An 18701-nucleotide genomic window follows, 5' to 3' on the forward strand; every position below is an offset into this window, starting at 1 on the left:
TAATAGTCTACAGAGGAAGCTATGCTGGGTGAGAACAACTTGAACCTGCTATTAAACTCTCCATGTCACAGGAACACAAAATAATCCAGTCCAAACAAGGGAGGAAATAGAAGGAGAGAGAACTCTGCACACCGCTTCACTTCCTGAAGGAAAGGAGAATACAAATCTAATAATTTTCCTTTCTTACTTGATTTGGAGGTTCAACTACTTGAGCTCCATCGTAAAACCAGAAAACTTCATGCTTTGTTTCTCTGTAAGGATAAAATAATTTCAAAATTCATATTTAACAAAATAAGAGGAGGTATACTAAGGAAGAGAGGAAGATAAGGCAGATGGGATCTCTCTGGGTAATCAGAGGATCTTCGATTACCTCCTGAAGTGTCCTGATTTTGATCTACCCAAGGGATCCTCCTGAAAAATAGCTCCTGAGGGGGATTTGATGGATTCTTCTTTCCCTCAGGATCTCTTATTTCCACAGTGCAGCCCTTCAAAAAGGAGGAAGAAAAAAGAAGCAGGATTAATATAAATCATGTGACATAAAGTGGATCCTTATATTCAGAATACAACCTAAAATATCCATATATCTATATAATCCAATATCCATCAGTGATGTTGAGTGAGAAAACAATGGGACAAAGTCTTACAAGAATTGGTGGAACACTGCCAGATACGATGAATGCCACAGAAGTATGGGAAGGAGGGATGAAGTATTCAAACACATTTTCTGTTCCCTTTTGAGCTCCCTAGATTAAAGTATCTCACCTGCAACTCCACCTGCTCCTTCTGCTCCTCCACGTGGCTCAGGAGGAAGCCTTCAGCTAGGGCCACCACTTGGGAGCTGGTCTCTGCGCCACACTCCCTCACCCAGCTTTCCATCTCTGGGGGAAGAAGGAACAGGAGCTGCTCCAGAACCGCCAGGTCCAGCATCTGGGCTTTGGTGTGCTTTTCTGGTCTCAGCCATCGCCTACAAACGTCATGGAGTCGGCTGCAAAGCCCTCGGGGACCCTCAGCCTCCCAGTATGGGATGAAATTCCAGGGCTGAACAGTGAGAACAATTAATCAGTGGAATGACTTGTCTCCAGAAGTTGTGGATGCTCCAACACTGGAGCTGTTTACGAATAAATTGAACAGCCATTTATCTGAAATGTTATGGGGCTTCCTGTCTCAGCAGGGGTTGGACTAGAAGACCTCCAAGATCCCTACCAACTCTGTTATTCTGCTCCATTGTTCCCAAATTCCCAAAGCAAAGATATGCACTAGGTTCAATGACTGTGCTTCACACAAGTCCTAAGTTTAGATGAGAAAATGGACAATTCTCAAAATTTCTTTGACTGAAGAAATATTTGGGGCAAGTTTTATCAAGTTGATTGATTCTGCAGAACTTTCAGCGCCTTTCAGTAAAGTAATCCCACTTCTGGATCAACTGACTTATCGCTCCATCATTCATTGATCTAGTGGTCTGAGTCATTGGCTGAATGGGAGAAAACAAAGAAAAGAAAATTTTCTGCAAAGCCGTTTCTCAGCCTTTGCAAAGCGGGAATGTTTGATTTCCTAATCTGGGCAGAAATCAGAGGATTGAAATTATTTTATAGCCCGATGTACTGCAATTAAATGCTCTATATGGTCATTCTTTGGATTTTAAAACTGCTTTATTTTTTAATGTGATTTGCTTATTTTTTAAACTATTGGTTATGAACAAGGTTTTTTAAAAATAGTAACGGCAATGAGTATTTAGTTATTTTTCATTAGCCTTGCACAACTCCAAGTCAAAGAATGACAAAAAAAATGGGTGTCTAGCAGTTACTACCAATGTGATCCGTTTATTCTTATCTCTTGAAGCACTTTTTTAAAAATTACTTCTTGTAAACTCATATTTGGAGGAGTTCTAGCAGAAGCAGTGGAGTTTAAAAAACATTTCCTAAACAGAATCTGAGGGTAGAAATGACAAACCATTCTGTCCCCGTAATAGTCTAGAGGAAGCTACGCTGGGTGAGAACAACTTGAACCTGCTATTAAACTCTCCATGTCACACAGGAACACAAAAATAATCCAGTCCAAACAAGGGAGGGAAATAGAAGGAGAGAGAACTCTGCACATCCGCTTCACTTCCTGAAGGAAAAAAGAATACAAATCTAATAACTTTTCTCTTTCTTACTTGATTTGGAGGTTCAACCACTACTTGAGCTCCATCGTAAAAACCAGAAAAGTTCATGCGTTGTTTCTCTGTAAGGATAAAATAATTTCAAAATTCATATTTAACAAAATAAGAGGAGGTATACTAAGGAAGAGAGGAAGATAAGGCAGATGGGATCTCTCTGGGTAATCAGAGGATCTTCGATTACCTCCTGAAGTGTCCTGATTTTGATCTACCCAAGGAATCCTCCTGAAAAATAGCTCCTGAGGGGGATTTGATGGATTCTTCTTTCCCTCAGGACCTCTTATTTCCACAGTGCAGCTCTTCAAAAAGGAGGAAGAAAAAAGAAGCAGAATTAATGCAAATCATATGACATAAAGTGGATCCTTATATTCAGAATACAACCTAAAATATCCATATATCTATATAATCCAATATCCATCAGTGATGTTGAGTGAGAAAACAATGGGACAAAGTTTTACGAGAATTGGTGGAACACTGCCAGATACGATGAATGCCACAGAATTATGGGAAGGAGGGGCGAAGTATTCAAACACATTTTCTGTTCTCTTTTGAACTCCCTAGATTAAAGTATCTCACCTGCAAGTCGACCTGCTCCTTCTGCTCCTCCACGTGGCTCAGGAGGAAGCCTTCAGCCAGGGCCACTGCCTGGGAGCTGGTCTCTGCTCCACATTCCCTCACCCAGCCCTCCATCTCTGGGGGCAGAAGGAACAGGAGCTGCTCCAGAACCACCAGGTCCAGCATCTGGGCTTTGCTGTGCTTTTCTGGTCTCAGCCATCGCCTACAAATGTCATGGAGTCGGCTGCAAAGTCCTCGGGGACCCTCAGCCTCCCGATATTGGATGAAGCTCCAGGGCTGAACTTCTGAAGGGAAGATGGTTTCCTCCTCCAGGATCTTCTGCCCAGTCCTTGTCCAGAGCTTCCCAGGCTGAGCAGCTGAAGGGCCTTTTCCGCTTCCCTCCTTTCCCAAAGGTTGTGTCTCCATCCTTTCTCTCTCCTGCAGAGCAACTCCAAATGGCTCCAAGGACTCTTCTGGGTCTCCAGATGCCTTTTCCTTCACGGGAGCATTTCTGGTGCCTCAGGACTCTGATCCCTCCAAGTTATTTCGCTCTTTTTTTTTATTCCACGAGAAACTTTTGGCTTGCAAGGATTTCAAATGGCTTCCAGTTTCTGTATCTGAGATTGAAGGAAAAATAAACGCCAAGAATTAGAAAGTGGAATTTAGCAACTTAACAACCTTCGTCCAACCTGCCTGGAGCCCCAAGAGGCTCGTCCCAGCGCAGGGCCGGGAAGGAGGCAGCTGGAGAGGCCGCCCCGCTTCTCTCCCAATCCGAAGACAGGGAGCCTGGTGCGAATCCTGCCTCCTCCTCGCCCGGCTTCTCTCCTCTCCTGCTGGGCCTCCGCAAGGCCGACCCTCCCCTCCCCCCACTCGGGCTCTTCCTCTGACACGGATACCCCCCCCCCCGACGGCATCCCTGCTTTCCTCCTCCCGATGGCCGGGCGCGGGTCTCTCCCTCCTCCGCCTCCCTTTGCCCGGGAACAGCCCCCAACTCACCCGGCTCAGATGAGGGTCATCAGGATCTTCCCCGCCAGACTCTCCCGCAGCCTCTCCGCCTCCGCGGAGCCCCAGGGGTTAAGGAGAGCGAGTGCAAGGTCCTAGAGGGGCAAGGCTCTATGATGTCATTTCCTTCACAGCCTCCTCTCCAAAGGTAGGCGTGTCTTTCGTCCTCCGGTGGGCCAATGGGGAAGTCCCTGATTTTCCCTTCTCTTGGCAGAAGGCGCCCCCTAGTGGATCCCGCGTAAATTTACAGGATTCCCTGCAAAGCGCGGGAAAGAGGAGTGTCTCTGAGGGAAGGGCAGGGATGATGGTTATAGGAGTAGAAGGAAAGTCCCCTCGCCGTCTTATTTATTTATTTATTTTGTCACAACAATATATGTAGGTATCATACAAAAAGATTATATAGTATATAAACACATCTATGAGAAAGTATAAGGAGGTATAAGCATGTTTGTGGTGATGGAGAAAAATCTCCCTGGAGGATTTGAACTCAACTCTCTCAAGATCAGCTGCCCTGAAGGCTGAGCAGAGATTGGAGGACGCCTCAGAAGTGTCCATATCATGGGTGCGTTTCAAAACCCGTCGCTACAGGTTTCCTCTTGAGCATGTGCGCGCATGTGCAGAAGCGCCCGGGCACGTGGGCAGAGTCTCCAGGGCAAATTGGTAGTAACCCATCACTGGTCCAAATCTTATCAGAAACGGTCAGGCGGTCAGAAGAGAAGGACCAGGAGGCTCTCTGGGAAGCACAACTTGTGTCTTGCGGTTGTTGTGAAGTCTGGTCTTAAGTGGAGAAAGGTGGGACACAGGCAGGGAAGCCACAATCAGGAAAATGGTTTTCATACATTTGTTTTTTATTTCTTCAATTGAATACATACAGGCGCCGTTCCCAAATTATTCCCTCAGCCGCACATTGAAGGAGGGAAGCAGAAAGGGCAGAGACCCCTCCAGCCAATTCTGATGAACACCCCAGGTGACCCATCTCTTGTGCCCGCGGAAAGGCTCTGAAGAGAAAGAAAAAAGAAAAATAGTTCCAAAATGGAGGAAAAGCTTAAAGCTGAGTTCGATCTGACCAGCTTCAGCCTTTAATGTTTCCGTTTGGTAAAATGAGGACCAGATTGCTGAGGTCAATATGCTGACTTTGTAAACTGCTCAAAGATTGCAATAAAGCTTTGTGGACTGGTATATATAAAAGCCATGGTGACGCAGTTGTTAAGAGTGCAGTACGGCAGGCTACTTCTGCTGATCACCCGCTGCCAGCAGTTTGTAGTTCAGGTATCAGCAGCTCAAGGTTTATTCAGCCTTCCATCCTTCTTTCTGAGGTCTGTAAAATGAGGACTCAGATTGTTGGGGGCAATAGCTCAGGTTAATAAATGATAGATAGAGCGATAGATCAGTTGGTTCAGAAGTGGGATTACATTCCTGAAAGGCAGTGAAACTTCTGCAGAATCAATCGGCTTGATAAAATTTGCCCCAAATAGGCGAGTCCCACTTTTTGCTCTCGACATTCTCGCTGCTTGCTTGCAGCAACTGGGACTACTGCGGGCAGCACAGGCAGAGGCACGGGATCCCAAGGACTTTCAAAGGTATCCCTGCTTGATTGATCATTCGTAATCTTAGCACACTGGAGTGATTCTCATTCTGATTCTCTGGAGTATCCCTAACTTGGGACAAGGAAAGGAGGGAGGGAGGGAGGTGGGAGGCAGGGAAGGAACAAAACAAGGGCGGGAGGAAGGGAGGGAGGAAGTCAGAACCATATCTAGGGGAACTTAATATGCACCCACATTTCCCTACCACTGCTTTCCCTTAATAAAACTACTTGGTTCAAAACTCCACGAGTGGACAAACGTTGGAACAGGCATAAAGGTATGCATATTTCCAGAATGCTAGAATTATTCTGAGTTCAAGCAACACTTTTTTCACACAACTGTGTGAGGGCAGAGATGGCAAACATGAGGAAAAGCAAGGAAAGATCACCACAAAATTAGGACAAAGAGCCCATGAATTGTATTTTCTAATTCGCCACCATTATAACCCCGTTCTCCTTATGATTTTGTTTCTCAGTTATCACATGCAAGACATAATGGGAAGCACGGTGGAAAGGCAGATTTTGACAATATTAAGCAAAGGAAAAAATGCTGAAACAATAGTAAGGGATTCAGGACTTCTCCATTTCTGACTGCAACTTGCTCTAGTGGATATACTCATCAGAGGAAGTTTCTTGAAATGATTGGGAAATCTACACCACTTAAATATTGGCAGCCATACATCACTTTCAGGCCAAATTATAACCTTCATCTCCACTGATGTCTATGTTTCCTTTAAAACATAGGGGCCGGGATAGCTCAGGCAGTAGAGAAGCCTGTTATTAGAAGACAGAGCCTGCAATTACTGCAGGTTCGAGCCCGGCCCAAGGTTGACTCAGCCTTCCACCCTTTATAAGGTAGGTAAAATGAGGACCCAGATTGTTGGGGGGGGCAATAAGTTGACTTTGTAAAAAAAAAAAAAATACAAATAGAATGAGACTATTGCCTTATATATTGTAAGCCGCCCTGAGTCTTCGGAGAAGGGCGGGGTATAAATGTAAAACAAAAAAAAACCCAAAAAACAAAACAAAACCTTTTACTTAGAAAAAGAAAGAAGAAAGCAGAAAAAGCAGGTTTGAGGATTCAGAATCAAAATCAACCTGGAAGGGAACTTGGAGCTCTTCTAGTCCAGCCCCCTGCTCAAGCAGAAGAACCTATGCCAGGAGTCTGCAACCTTAAACACTCAAAGAGCCATTTGCACCCGTTTTCCACAGAAAAGAAAACACCGGGAGCCACAGAACCCTTTCCGTGCCCGACTATTTCTTGAGCGGCTACAAAACTAACACATGTAGTTGAATTAAACCTTCTGTTTTCTTCTGAAACTTTCCTTTTCCTGGATTTATCCATGGTTGGCCTACCGGGAGTTGAAAAGCTCAATAAATCATGTGCTGGAAAGTGTTGCACATTAGTGGTTGTGATGCATATTTTGAGTGACAAGGAGCCACAGCAGAGGGGTGAAAGAGCCACATGCAGCTCCAGAATTGCAGGTTGCTGACCCGTCTTATACCCTTTCAGACAAATGACTATCAAATATCTTCTTAAAAACGTCCAGTTATGAAGCACCCACAATGTTTGAGGGAAAGCTGTTCCACTGGTTGTCCTCACTATAAGGAAGATTGTTAATTCCAGGTTGCTTCTTTCCTTGACTAGTTCACAGGCATTGTTTCTTGTTATGCCCACTGGTGCTTTGGAAAATAAATTGACCCCCTCCTCTTTGTGGAAGCCTCTCAAGTCCTGGAATACTGCTATCACTCCTAATCCTTCTTTTCTCTAGACTAGTCAAATCCAAATCCTGCAACAATTCTTCATGTTTTAGTCTTCAGGCCTTTAATCATCTTAGCTGATCTTTACACTTTTTCCAAAGACTAAACATCCTTTTTGTAATGTAATGTCCAAAACTGGATGCAGTATTCCAAGTGTGGTCTTACTAAGGCTTTATAAAAACGGTACTAATAGGCGATTTTGATTCTATGCCTATTTATACAACCAAGGTTTGTCTTAGCTTTTTTGGCTGCTGCCGCACACAGGTGACTCATATTTAAGTGATCATCCATTAGGACTCCAAGGCCACTCTCAGAGTTACTGTATTTGAGCCAGGTTTCATGTAATCTGTTTTTCCCACTCAGGTGAAATACTTTACTTTTCTCCACATTAAATTTCACTTTGTTGGATACAATCTTGTCTCATTTGGATCAGAAAGGCACAATATGCGTATACATAAAAATCTATAAACATGGTGGGTAGAGGTTAGAATGCAGTACTAGAAGCTAATTGCCCACAGCCAAGAGTTCAACCCTGACGGGCTCATTGCTGAGTCAGCGTTTTAACCTTTTGAGGTCGGTAAAATGAGGACTCAGATTGCTGGGGACAATATGCTGATTTTGTGAACTCCTCAGATAGTGCTGTAAAGCATTGTGGAGTGGTATATAAGTCTAAAGTGGAATTGCTATTGCTATATACTTTCTCCCGAGTGTAGATCCTTTTATGAGAAGTAAGATAACCATTCTGAGCAAAGGTCCTTCCACACTCCATGCATTTAAACGGCTTCTCCCCTGTATGGATCTTTTCATGGATAGTAAGTCTACTACTTAGAGCAAAGGTCTTTCCACACTCCATGCATTTATACGGCTTCTCCCATGTGGATCCTCTTATGGCGAATGAGATGACCTCTTTGAGCAAAGGTCTTTCCACACTCCATGCATTTAAATGGCTTTTCCCCTGAGTGGATTCTATTATGTATTCTTAGATCAGTATTATGAGCAAAGGTCTTTCCACACTCCATGCACTGATATGGCTTTTCCCCTGTGTGGATCATCTTATGGGAAATAAGATGACATCTTCGAACAAAGGTCTTTCCACACTCCATGCATTTAAATGGCTTCTCCCCTGTGTGGATCACCTGATGGGAAATAAGACTACTTTTATGAGTAAAGGTTTCTCCGCATTCCATGCATTTATACGGCTTCTCCCCTGTGTGGATCATCTTATGGGAAATAAGATTACCTCTTTGACCAAAGGTCTTTCCACACTCCATGCATTTAAACAGCTTCTCCCCTGTGTGGCTCACCTGATGGGAAATAAGACTACTTTTATGAGTAAAGGTTTCTCCGCACTCCATGCATTTATACGGCTTCTCTCCTGTGTGGATCCTCTTATGGGAAATAAGATTACTTTTTTGAGTAAAGGTTTTCCCACACTGCGTGCATTTATACGGCTTCTCCCCTGTGTGGATCCTCTTATGGGAAATAAGATTACCTATTTGATTAAAGGTCTTTCCACACTCCATGCATTTAAATGGCTTTTCCCCTGTGTGGATTCTATTATGTATTCTTAGACCAGCATTATGAGCAAAGGTCTTTCCACACTCTATGCATTTGTACGGCTTCTCCCCTGAGTGGATCATCTTATGGGAAATAAGATGACCTCTTCGAGCAAAGGTCTTTCCACACTCCATGCATTTAAACGGTTTCTCCCCTGTGTGGATCATCTTATGGGAAATAAGATGACCTCTTCGAGCAAAGGTCTTCCCACACTCTGTGCATTTAAACGGCTTCTCCCCTGTGTGGATCACCTGATGGGAAATAAGATGACCTCTTCGATCAAAGGTCTTACCACACTCCATGCATTTATATGGCTTCTTCCCTGTGTGGTTCATCTTATGGGAAATAAGTTGACCTCTTCGAGCCAACGTCTTTCCACACTGCATGCATTTATACGGCTTCTCCGCTCTGTGGATCATCTTATGGGAAATAAGATTATCTCTTCGAGCAAAGGTCTTTCGACACTCCATGCATTTATATGGCTTTTTCCCTGTGTGGATCTTTTTATGCATAGTAAGTCCACTGCTCTGAGCAAAGGTCTTTCCAGACGTCATATATTTATATGGTTTCTCTCCTGTGTGGAGCTTTTTGTGGAGAGTAAGTTCCCTGCTACGAGTAAAGGCTTTCCCACACTCCATGCATTTATAGGGTTTCTCTCCTGCTGCTTGGAGGGACTGGGCTGCATGGGCTACAGGTGATTCTGAACACTGTTTCTTTGCAGTGTGAATCCTTTCATGGGAAGTAAGTTGCCTGCTTGATCTGAAATGTTTTCCAGATTCCAAACATTTATAAGGTTCCTTTTTTGTGTGAATCATTTTTTGAGATGTAAGGAAGATATTTTGAAGAGAAAGAATCAATGTCCCATTGTAATTCTTTCCGTTCTGGCTTCTAGTATCTTCTCCTTTGTTTTGGGTTAATACTATTTGTTTCATACTTTTTCCAATATATTCTTTCCTAATTTTCTCTTGCATTGGAGCATCAGTGGAAGATGAGCTATCCTGATTCCAATTATTTGACTGGTTTCTCTCATGGATTTCTGATTCCATTTGAATTCCAAAGTTGTCCATTTCATCTTTAGCATTGATCACTTGGAACAGTTCATAGGAGTCTAGATTCTCCTGCCCATTATTACCTTCAAAGGAAAAGAGAAATGAAAATGATAACAAGGTTAGAGAAACTAATCAAACTGCAAATCTCACTCAAAGTCAGTTTTGAGTTAAGAAATAACGATAATCAGGGGAAACATCCAAGAAGGAATTAGTGCGAGGTCATGTGCGTTCACTACCCTGAGATATTGTACTACTGATCTGGAGTGTAGTTTAGGCCTCTGTTCTCTGCGAAATGAGGCATAAACTACTTTAGTGCAAGACCACATGAGATCAGTAGTGCAAGACCTCAGGCTACCGATCTCGCGTGATCTGGCATTACATACTCTTCCATGGCCTGACCGTGAAAGTTCTGTTCTCACGTAATTTTTGGAGGTTCCAGAGGACACATCACAACACATTCCTCAGATAACCTCCAGAGGACGCATAAAAGCACACCTCATTCTTCTCAGCCTCCACAGATAAGTTCCAATAGAAATGGAAAAATACAGATAAGAAATGGCACAGAAAGCATATAAACAAAGAGACATTAACCTCTTTCCTTCTTTGGAGAATGAGAAGGCTAGATCTTTTCCCTCTCCTTCCTAGGAGACAATATCTGATGAACGATTTTTTAATTTAAAGAAAAGTAACTATAATCTGTCTTCTTGAACTCTGTGATTTGGGACAAGAAAACTCTTACCCAGAGAGACCACGTTCCTATGGTTTTCCAGCATGACTTTTGAATGCAGTGCTTTTTGGTCAGGATCCAGCTGAGACCATTCCTCCTCAGAGAAATACACAGCCACCTCCTCGAAGGACACAAGACTCTCCTGAACATGGAAAAAAGAACAGAACAGGAGGATTTGAAAGAGCAGTTCATCTTCATCAATGATTTAGACAAGAGGATATAAGGGGAACTCATCAATTTTGCAGACAAGACCAAAGTAACAGGAATACCAACACTCCAGAAGATAAGCTAAAGAGATAGAAGGATAGACAGATTAGGCCCCAACTAACAAAATGAAATTCAATAGTGAGAAAAATAAGGTGCTACGTTTAGGAAAGAAAAACCAAATGCACGGGCACAGAATAGGTGATACCTGGATCAACAGTAGAAAGTGCAACTGGGATCTTGGAGTCCTAATAGACAATACGTTAAACATGAGCCAGCAGTATACTACAGTTGCCATAAAAAAAAAACCATTGCCATCATAGGCTGTATTAAGAGGGGGATAGAATCAAGATCACATGAAGTGTTAGTACCACTTTATAATGCCTTGGTAAGATTACACTTGGAATGTTATTTATTATTTATTTGTTTGTTTGTTTCAATTTCTATACCACCCTTCCCCCGAAGGACTCAGGGCGGTTTACAGCCAATTAAAACAACATGAATATACACAAAAATTAAAACATAATTAAAAACTAATTTTGAAATATGGCCCAACAAATTAAAACAATCCTAAAAAACTTCATAAAACACCCACTAAAATTTCATTAGGCTAGCCCCACACGATGGAATAAAAAAGTCTTAAGTTCGCGTTTAAAGGTCCGGAGGTCGGGGAGTTGACGCAGCTCCGGAGGCAGCTCATTCCAAAGGGCAGGAGCCCCCACAGAGAAGGACCTCCCCCTGGGGGTCGCCAGTCGACATTGTTTGACTGACGGCACCCTGAGGAGGCCCTCTCTGTGGGAGCGCACAGGTCGATGGCAGGCAGTTGGCGGCAGTAGGCTGTCTCGTAAATAACCCGGTCCTATGCCATGGAGCGCTTTAAAGGTGATAACCAACACCTTGAATTCCACCCGGAAGACCACCGGCAGCCAGTGCAGCCTGCGCAGGAGAGGTGTTACATGGGAGCATCGTGGTGCTCCCTCTATCACCCGCGCAGCCGCATTCTGGACCAATGTTATATCCAGTTTTGGTTCCCAGATGTAAAAAAGATCTTGAGACTCTAGAAAAAACAACCAAATTCATTAGGGTCCTGGAGGCAAAAACATATAAAGAACAATTGCTGGAATCGGTATGTCTAGTTTAATGAAAAGGTCTTTGGGCTAAAGCTCATTCAAGGGCAGGAGCCCCCACAGAGAAGGACCTCCCCCTGGGGGTCGCCAGTCGACATTGTTTGACTGACGGCACCCTGAGGAGGCCCTCCCTGTGGGAGCGCACAGGTCGATGGGAGGCTATTGGTGGCAGTAGGCGGTCCCGTAAATAACCTGGTCCTATGCCATGGAGTGCTTTAAAGGTCATAACCAACACCTTGAATTGCACCCGGAAGACCACCGGCAGCCAGTGCAGCTTGCGCAGGAGAGGTGTTACGTGGGAGCATCGTGGTGCTCCCTCTATCACCCGCCCAGCCGCATTCTGGACCAATGTTATATCCAGTTTTGGTTCCCAGATGTAAAAAAGATCTTGAGACTCTAGAAAAAACAACCAAATTCATTAGGGTCCTGGAGGCAAAAACATATAAAGAACAATTGCTGGAATCGGTATGTCTAGTTTAATGAAAAGGTCTTTGGGCTAAAGCTCATTCAAGGGCAGGAGCCCCACAGAGAAGGACCTCCCCCTGGGGGTCGCCAGTCGACATTGTTTAACTGACGGCACCCTGAGGAGGCCCTCTCTGTGGGAGCGCACAGGTCGATGGCAGGCAGTTGGCGGCAGTAGGCTGTCTCGTAAATAACCCGGTCCTATGCCATGGAGTGCTTTAAAGGTGATAACCAACACCTTGAATTCCACCCGGAAGACCACCGGCAGCCAGTGCAGCCTGCGCAGGAGAGGTGTTACATGGGAGCATCGTGGTGCTCCCTCTATCACCCGCGCAGCCGCATTCTGGACCAATGTTATATCCAGTTTTGGTTCCCAGATGTAAAAAAGATCTTGAGACTCTAGAAAAAACAACCAAATTCATTAGGGTCCTGGAGGCAAAAACATATAAAGAACAATTGCTGGAATCGGTATGTCTAGTTTAATGAAAAGAAGAACTAGGGGGTGACATGATAGCAGTGTTGCAAGATCTAAGGGGCTGCCACAAAGAGGAGGCCAACCTATTCTCCAAAGCACCTGAAGGCAGGACAAGAAGCAATGGATGGAAACTAATCAAGGACAGAACTAACCTACAACTAAAGAGAAATTTCCTGACAGTGAGAACAATTAATCAGTGGAATGACTTGTCTCCAGAAGTTGTGGATGCTCCAACACTGGAGCTGTTTAAAAAGAAATTGGACAGCCATTTATCTGAAATGTTATGGGGCTTCCTGCCTGAGCAGGGGTTGGACTAGAAGACCTCCAAGATCCCTACCAACTCTGTTATTCTGCTCCATTGTTCCCAAATTCCCAAAGCAAAGACATGCACTAGGTTCAATGGCTGTGCTTCACACAAGTCCTAAGTTTAGCTGAGAAAATGGACAATTCTCAAAATTTCTTTGACTGAAGAAATATTTAGGGCAAGTTTTATCAAACTGATTGATTCTGCAGAACTTTCAGCGCCTTTCAGTAAAGTAATCCCACTTCTGGATCAACTGACTTATCGCTCTATCATTCATTGATCTAGTAGTCTGAGCCATTGGCTGAATGGGAGAAAACAAAGAAAAGAAAATTTTCTGCAAAGCCGTTTCTCAACCTTTGCAAAGCAGGAATGTTTGATCTCCTAATCTGGGCACAAATCAGAGGATTGGATATTATTTTATAGCCCGATGTATTGCAATTAAATGCTCTATGTGGCCATTCTTTGGATTTTAAAAGTCTGCTTTAGTTTTTAATGTGATTTGCTTATTTTTTAAACTATTGGTTATGAACAAGGCTTTTAAAAAATAGTAACGCGGCAATGTGAGTATTTAGTTATTTTTCATTAGCCTTGCACAACTCCAAGTCAAAGAATGACAAAAAGAATGGGTGTCTAGCAGTTACTACCAATGTGATCCGTTTATTCTTATCTCTTGAAGCACTTTTTAAAAATTACTTCTTGTAAACTCATATTTGGAACAGTTCTAGCAGAAGCAGTGGTCTTTAAAAAACATTTCCTAAACAGAATCTGAGGGTAGAAATGACAAACCATTCTGTCCCTGTAATAGTCTACAGAGGAAGCTACGCTGGGTGAGAGCAACTTGAACCTGCTTTTAAACTCTCCATGTCACAGAGGAACACAAAAATAATCCAGTCCAAACAAGGGAGGGAAATAGAAGGAGAGCAAGCTCTGCACACCCGCTTCACTTCTTGAAGGAAAGGAGAATACAAATCTAATAATGTTTCCCTTTCTTACTTGATTTGGAGGTTCAACCACTGCTTGAGCTCCATCGTAAAAACCAGAAAACTTCATGCTTTGTTTCTCTGTAAGGAGAAAATAATTTCATAATGCATATTTAACAATATAAGAGGAAGTATGCTACAGAAGAGAAGAAGGTAAGGCAGATGGGAGCTCGCTGGGTAATCGGAGGATCTTCGATTACCTCCTGAAGTGTCCTGGCTTTGATCTTCACAAGGGATCCTCCTGAAAAATAGCTCCTGAGGGGGATTTAATGGATTCTTCTTTCCCTTAGGATCTCTTATTTCCACAGTGCAGCCCTTCAAAAAGGAGGAAGAAAAAAGAAGCAGAATTAATGTAAATCACATGATATAAAGTGGATTTTTATATTTGGAACACAACCTTAAAGTCCCAAATATCCATCAGTGAGGTTGAGTGAGAAAACAATGGAACAATTCCCTACAGGAATTGGTGGGACATCTCCACCTATTATGAAAGTCAGACAACTTTAGGAAGGAGAGGTGAGTTATTCAAAGACATTTTTTGTTCCCTTTTGAGCTCCCTAGATTAAAGTATCTCACCTGCAAGTCGACCTGCTCCTTCTGCTCCTCTACCTGGCTCAGGAGGAAGCCTTCAGCCAGGGCCACCGCTTGGGAGCTAGTCTCTGCTCCACATTCCCTCACCCAGCCCTCCATCTCTGGGGGCAGAAGGAACAGGAGGTGCTCCAGAACCACCAGGTCCAGCATCTGGGCTTTGGTGAGCTTTTCTGGTCTCAGCCATCGCCTACAAATGTCATGGAGTCGGCTGCAAAGTCCTCGGGGACCCTCCACCTCCCGGTATTGGATGAAGTTCCAGGGCTGAACTTCTGAAGGGAGGATGGTTTCCTCCTCCAGGATCTTCTGCCCAGTCCTTGTCCAGAGCTTCCCAGGCTGAGCAGCTGAAGGGCCTTTCCCGGCTCCCTCCTTTCCCAAAGGTTGTGTCTCCATCCTTTCTCTCTCCTGCAGAGCAACTCCAAATGGCTCCAAGGACTCTTCTGGGTCTCCAGATGCCTTTTCCTTCACAGGACCAGTTCTGGTGCCTCAGGACTCTGATCCCTCCAAGTGATTCCGCTCTTTTGTTTCCCCCAAGAGAAAATTTTGGCTCGCAAACATTTCAAACGGCTTCCAGTTTCTGTATCTGAGATGGAAAGAAAAATAAGCGCCAAGAATTAGAAAGTGGAATTTAGCAATTAAACCACCTTCATGCAACCTGTCTGGAGCCCCAAGCCCCAGCGCAGAGTCGGGAAGGAGGCAGCTGGAGAGGCCGCCCTGCTTCTCTCCCCCTCCGGAGACAGGGAGCCTGGTGCGAATCCTGCCTCCTCCTCGTCCAGCTTCTCTCCTCTCCTGCTGGGCCTCCGCAAGGTCGACCCTCCCCTCCCCCCACTCGGGCTCTTCCCCGACACAGGGAAGGGAGCCCCGGATCCCCCTCCCCGGAATCCCTGCTTCCCTCCTGCGGATGGCCGGACGCTGGTCTCTCCCTCCTCCGCCTCCCTTTGCCCGGGAAGAGCCCCCAACTCACCCGGGACACATCAGGATCTTCCCAGCCAGACTCTCCCGCAGCCTCTCCGCCTCCGCGGAGCCCCAGGGGTTAAGGAGAGCGAGTGCAAGGTCCTAGAGGGGCAAGGCTCTATGATGTCATTTCCTTCCCAGCCTCCTCTCCAAAGGTAGGCGTGTCTTTCGTCCTCCGGTGGGCCAATGGGGAAGTCCCTGATTTCCCCTTCTCGTGGCAGAAGGCGCCCCCTAGTGGATTCTGCGTAATTATTTTTATTTTATTTTATTTTGTCAGGACAGTATACGCAAACATTGATATAAAACAGCAACACGTCATAAAAAGAAAAACATATATATAAGCAAAAGTATGCAGCAACTATATTAATTTGATATAATGAAAGGGAACAATAGGACAGGAACGGTAGGCACTTTTGTGCTCTTATGCACACCCCTTATAGTCCTCTCAGGAATGGGGCGAAGTCAATAGTAGACAGTTTTTGGTTGAAGTTTTTGCGATTTTGAGTAGAGACTATGGAGTCAGGTAATGAGTTCCAAGCATTAACAACTCTGTTACAGAAGTCATATTTTCTGCAATCAAGGTTGAAGCGGTTGACGTTAAGTTTGAATCTATTGTTTGCTCTTGTATTATTGCGATTGAAGCTGAATTAAACTTTTATAGGAAGGATATTGCAATAGATGATTCTGTGTGTTAAACACAGATCATGTCGGAGTCGGCGGAGTTCTAAGTTTTCTAAGCCTAGGATTTCAAGTCTGGTGGGATAAGGTATTTTGTTGTTTTCAGAAGAGTGGAGAACTCTTCTTGTAAAACATTTCTGGACGCATTCAATTGTATTGTCAGAGATGTGGTGTGGGTTCCAGACAGGTGAGCTGTATTCAAGAATAGGTCTAGCAAATGTTTTGTATGCTCTTGTTAGTAGTGTAGAGTTTTTGGAAAAGAAGCTGCGTAAAATTAGGTTTACAACTCTTAGAGCCTTTTTTGCTATATAGTTGCAGTGGGTTTTGGCACTTAGGTCATTTGATATGAAAACTCCAAGGTCTTTAACAGAGTGGGGGTCATCATTAAGGTAATGTCCATCAAGCTTGTACTTAGTGTTTGGGTTCTTTTTCCCAATATGTAAGACTGAGCATTTGTTGGTTGAGATTTGGAGTTGCCAAGTTTTAGACCAATCGGACACAAAGTCAAGGTCTTTTTGAAGGGTAGAAGTATTGTTGGTGGTGTTAAATAGTTTGACATCGTCAGCAAAGAGAACACAATAACTTGAGATAAGGTCACAGAGATAATTTATGTATAGTATGAAGAGCGTTGGTCCAAAACTACCTTGGGGAACGCCACTTTTGACAGGAACAGGATTTGATAGAGCGTTGCCAATTTTGACCACTTGTCTGTTTGACAGGAAGGCATTTATCCAATTGTGAAGAGGTCCTGAAATGCCGTACGATTTTAGTTTTAGGAGAAGTTTATCATGTACTATTAAGTCAAAAGCTTTGCAGAAGTCTATGTAGATTGCATCTATTGCTTTTCCTTGATCAAGGTTAGTAGTCCATATGTTTTTGCAGTGGAGAAGTTGTCAGTTACATGATAATTTTTTTCTGAAACCAAATTGTTTATTAGAGAGTAGGTTGTTTGTTTCTAGGTGGAGTGTAATGAATTACACTATGATAGATTCCATTACTTTGCATGTGACGCAACATAGAGAGATAGGTCTGTAATTTTCAACTAGGCTGGGATCTCCTTTTTTGAAGATAGGGATGACTGTGGCTAGGGACCAGAGTTTGGCAAGGGAACCAGTCGTGAAAGCTTTATTAAAGATTATGCTTAGGGGTTCTGCTATATTAATTGAAAGTTTTTTAAGAAGTATGCACATAGTCCATCAGGCCCAATAGATAATTATGGTTTCAGGTTGCGAAGAGCTTTTTCAACATTATCTTCTGTGAAGTCTATATGTGTTAAGTCGTACTCATTGTTAGTACGATTGGGGAATGTCGGGTATGAGCCATCGCTGTTTACAAAGACTGAGCCGAAGAATGTGTTAAAGAGGTTTGCTTTAACTGTTTCATCAGTACATTCTTTGCCGTTAGATTCTTTTAGTGGTGGAATGGATCTTGTTTCTTTAAGTTTATTGTTCACAAAATTATAAAAAGCACGATTGGAATTAGTGCGTAGAAGATCTTCTTCTTGCTTGGTGTGGTAAATGTTACATTCAGTTTTTATTTGGTTGCAAATATTTCTTTAGTGGTTTTTGAAGTTTGCTACATAGCCCTTTTTGTTTCTTCTCCAGAGGGATTTTTTTTTTTGATTGAAGCTTTTTTATTCATGTGGGTAATTTTTTTTTTTTGGTGGTGATTTGTGGTACGTATAGTTTGATGATTTTATTGATTTCAAGTAGGAATACTTTATAGTGGTCTTCTGCAGTGGTACAGGTTGAGAATAGATTTTGCCAGTCAAGAAATGAGAGATCATTGTTTATAAGGTCATAGTTGGCTTTTTTAAAATTGTAGTTTGTAGTATTATTATTTTGACTATTTATGTGAGGGCGTATATTGAGACAAAAGTCTATCATTGTCACTGTTGGAAAAGGGTTCTTTTATTTGTAGTCCATAAATTGAGTTCGTGTTATTACAAAAGATGAGGTCGAGGCAGTTCTTGAGTCTTGTATTGTTAGTTACTAGTTGTTCAAGACCTAGGTTTGTAACGGCGCTGTATAGTGTAGTATGGATTGGTTCGGTTGTACATTCATTTGTTATCCAGTTTATAGAAGGTAGATTTAGGTCACCCAGGAAGATGAGAGGATATGGGCAAGAGGTAGCCCATGTTAGCAGTGCGGTTAACATATTTGCATGAGCGATGTCATAGTCAGGGGCTCTGTAGCATAGTATGAATCTAAGTGTGGTGTTTGTGGACAGGTCACATACAATGGTTTCAGGAAGAGAGTTTATGTGCAACTTGGATATTTTTTAAGTTCAGTGATTTTTTGTAAAAGATAGCTACTCCACCACCTCGTTAACGATCTGATCGAAAGACTTGATACTCTTTATTTGAAATAACGGAGTCAGTGAGGGATGAGTTCAGCCATGTTTCACAAACAAATATGATATCAAATGTATCATTGTTTAATAAGAGGATAAATTCAGGTAATTTGTTTACAATACTTCTTGCCTTTATTAATTTACATTTGAGACCCATAGTGTTTGGTGTAGGAGAGGTAAGGGGCA

General features: G+C 43.2%; 2 protein-coding genes across 2 annotated transcripts in view; both read right to left on the reverse strand.

Moving 5' to 3' along the window:
- LOC131193699 (zinc finger protein 213-like) overlaps positions 1–15932 on the reverse strand; it is a 53328-nt gene extending 37396 nt beyond the window's left edge. The window contains exon 1 of the mRNA XM_058174174.1: positions 15496–15932. The gene's annotated coding sequence lies outside the window, so the exon portion shown is untranslated. The remainder of the gene's footprint in view (positions 1–15495) is intronic.
- The window catches only part of LOC131193701 (zinc finger protein 845-like), a 48699-nt gene continuing 33144 nt past the window's right edge, over positions 3147–18701 (reverse strand). The window contains 8 exon segments of the mRNA XM_058174176.1: positions 3147–3330; positions 3710–7927; positions 7929–9747; positions 10404–10533; positions 13957–14024; positions 14144–14258; positions 14520–14635; positions 15361–15467. Coding sequence (XP_058030159.1) covers positions 7600–7927; positions 7929–9747; positions 10404–10533; positions 13957–14024; positions 14144–14258; positions 14520–14635; positions 15361–15467 — 2683 coding nt within the window. The 3' untranslated portion in view covers positions 3147–3330; positions 3710–7599.

This window comes from Ahaetulla prasina, chromosome 2, assembly GCF_028640845.1.
Source record: "Ahaetulla prasina isolate Xishuangbanna chromosome 2, ASM2864084v1, whole genome shotgun sequence".
In the NCBI taxonomy this organism is placed as follows: Eukaryota; Metazoa; Chordata; class Lepidosauria; order Squamata; family Colubridae; genus Ahaetulla; species Ahaetulla prasina.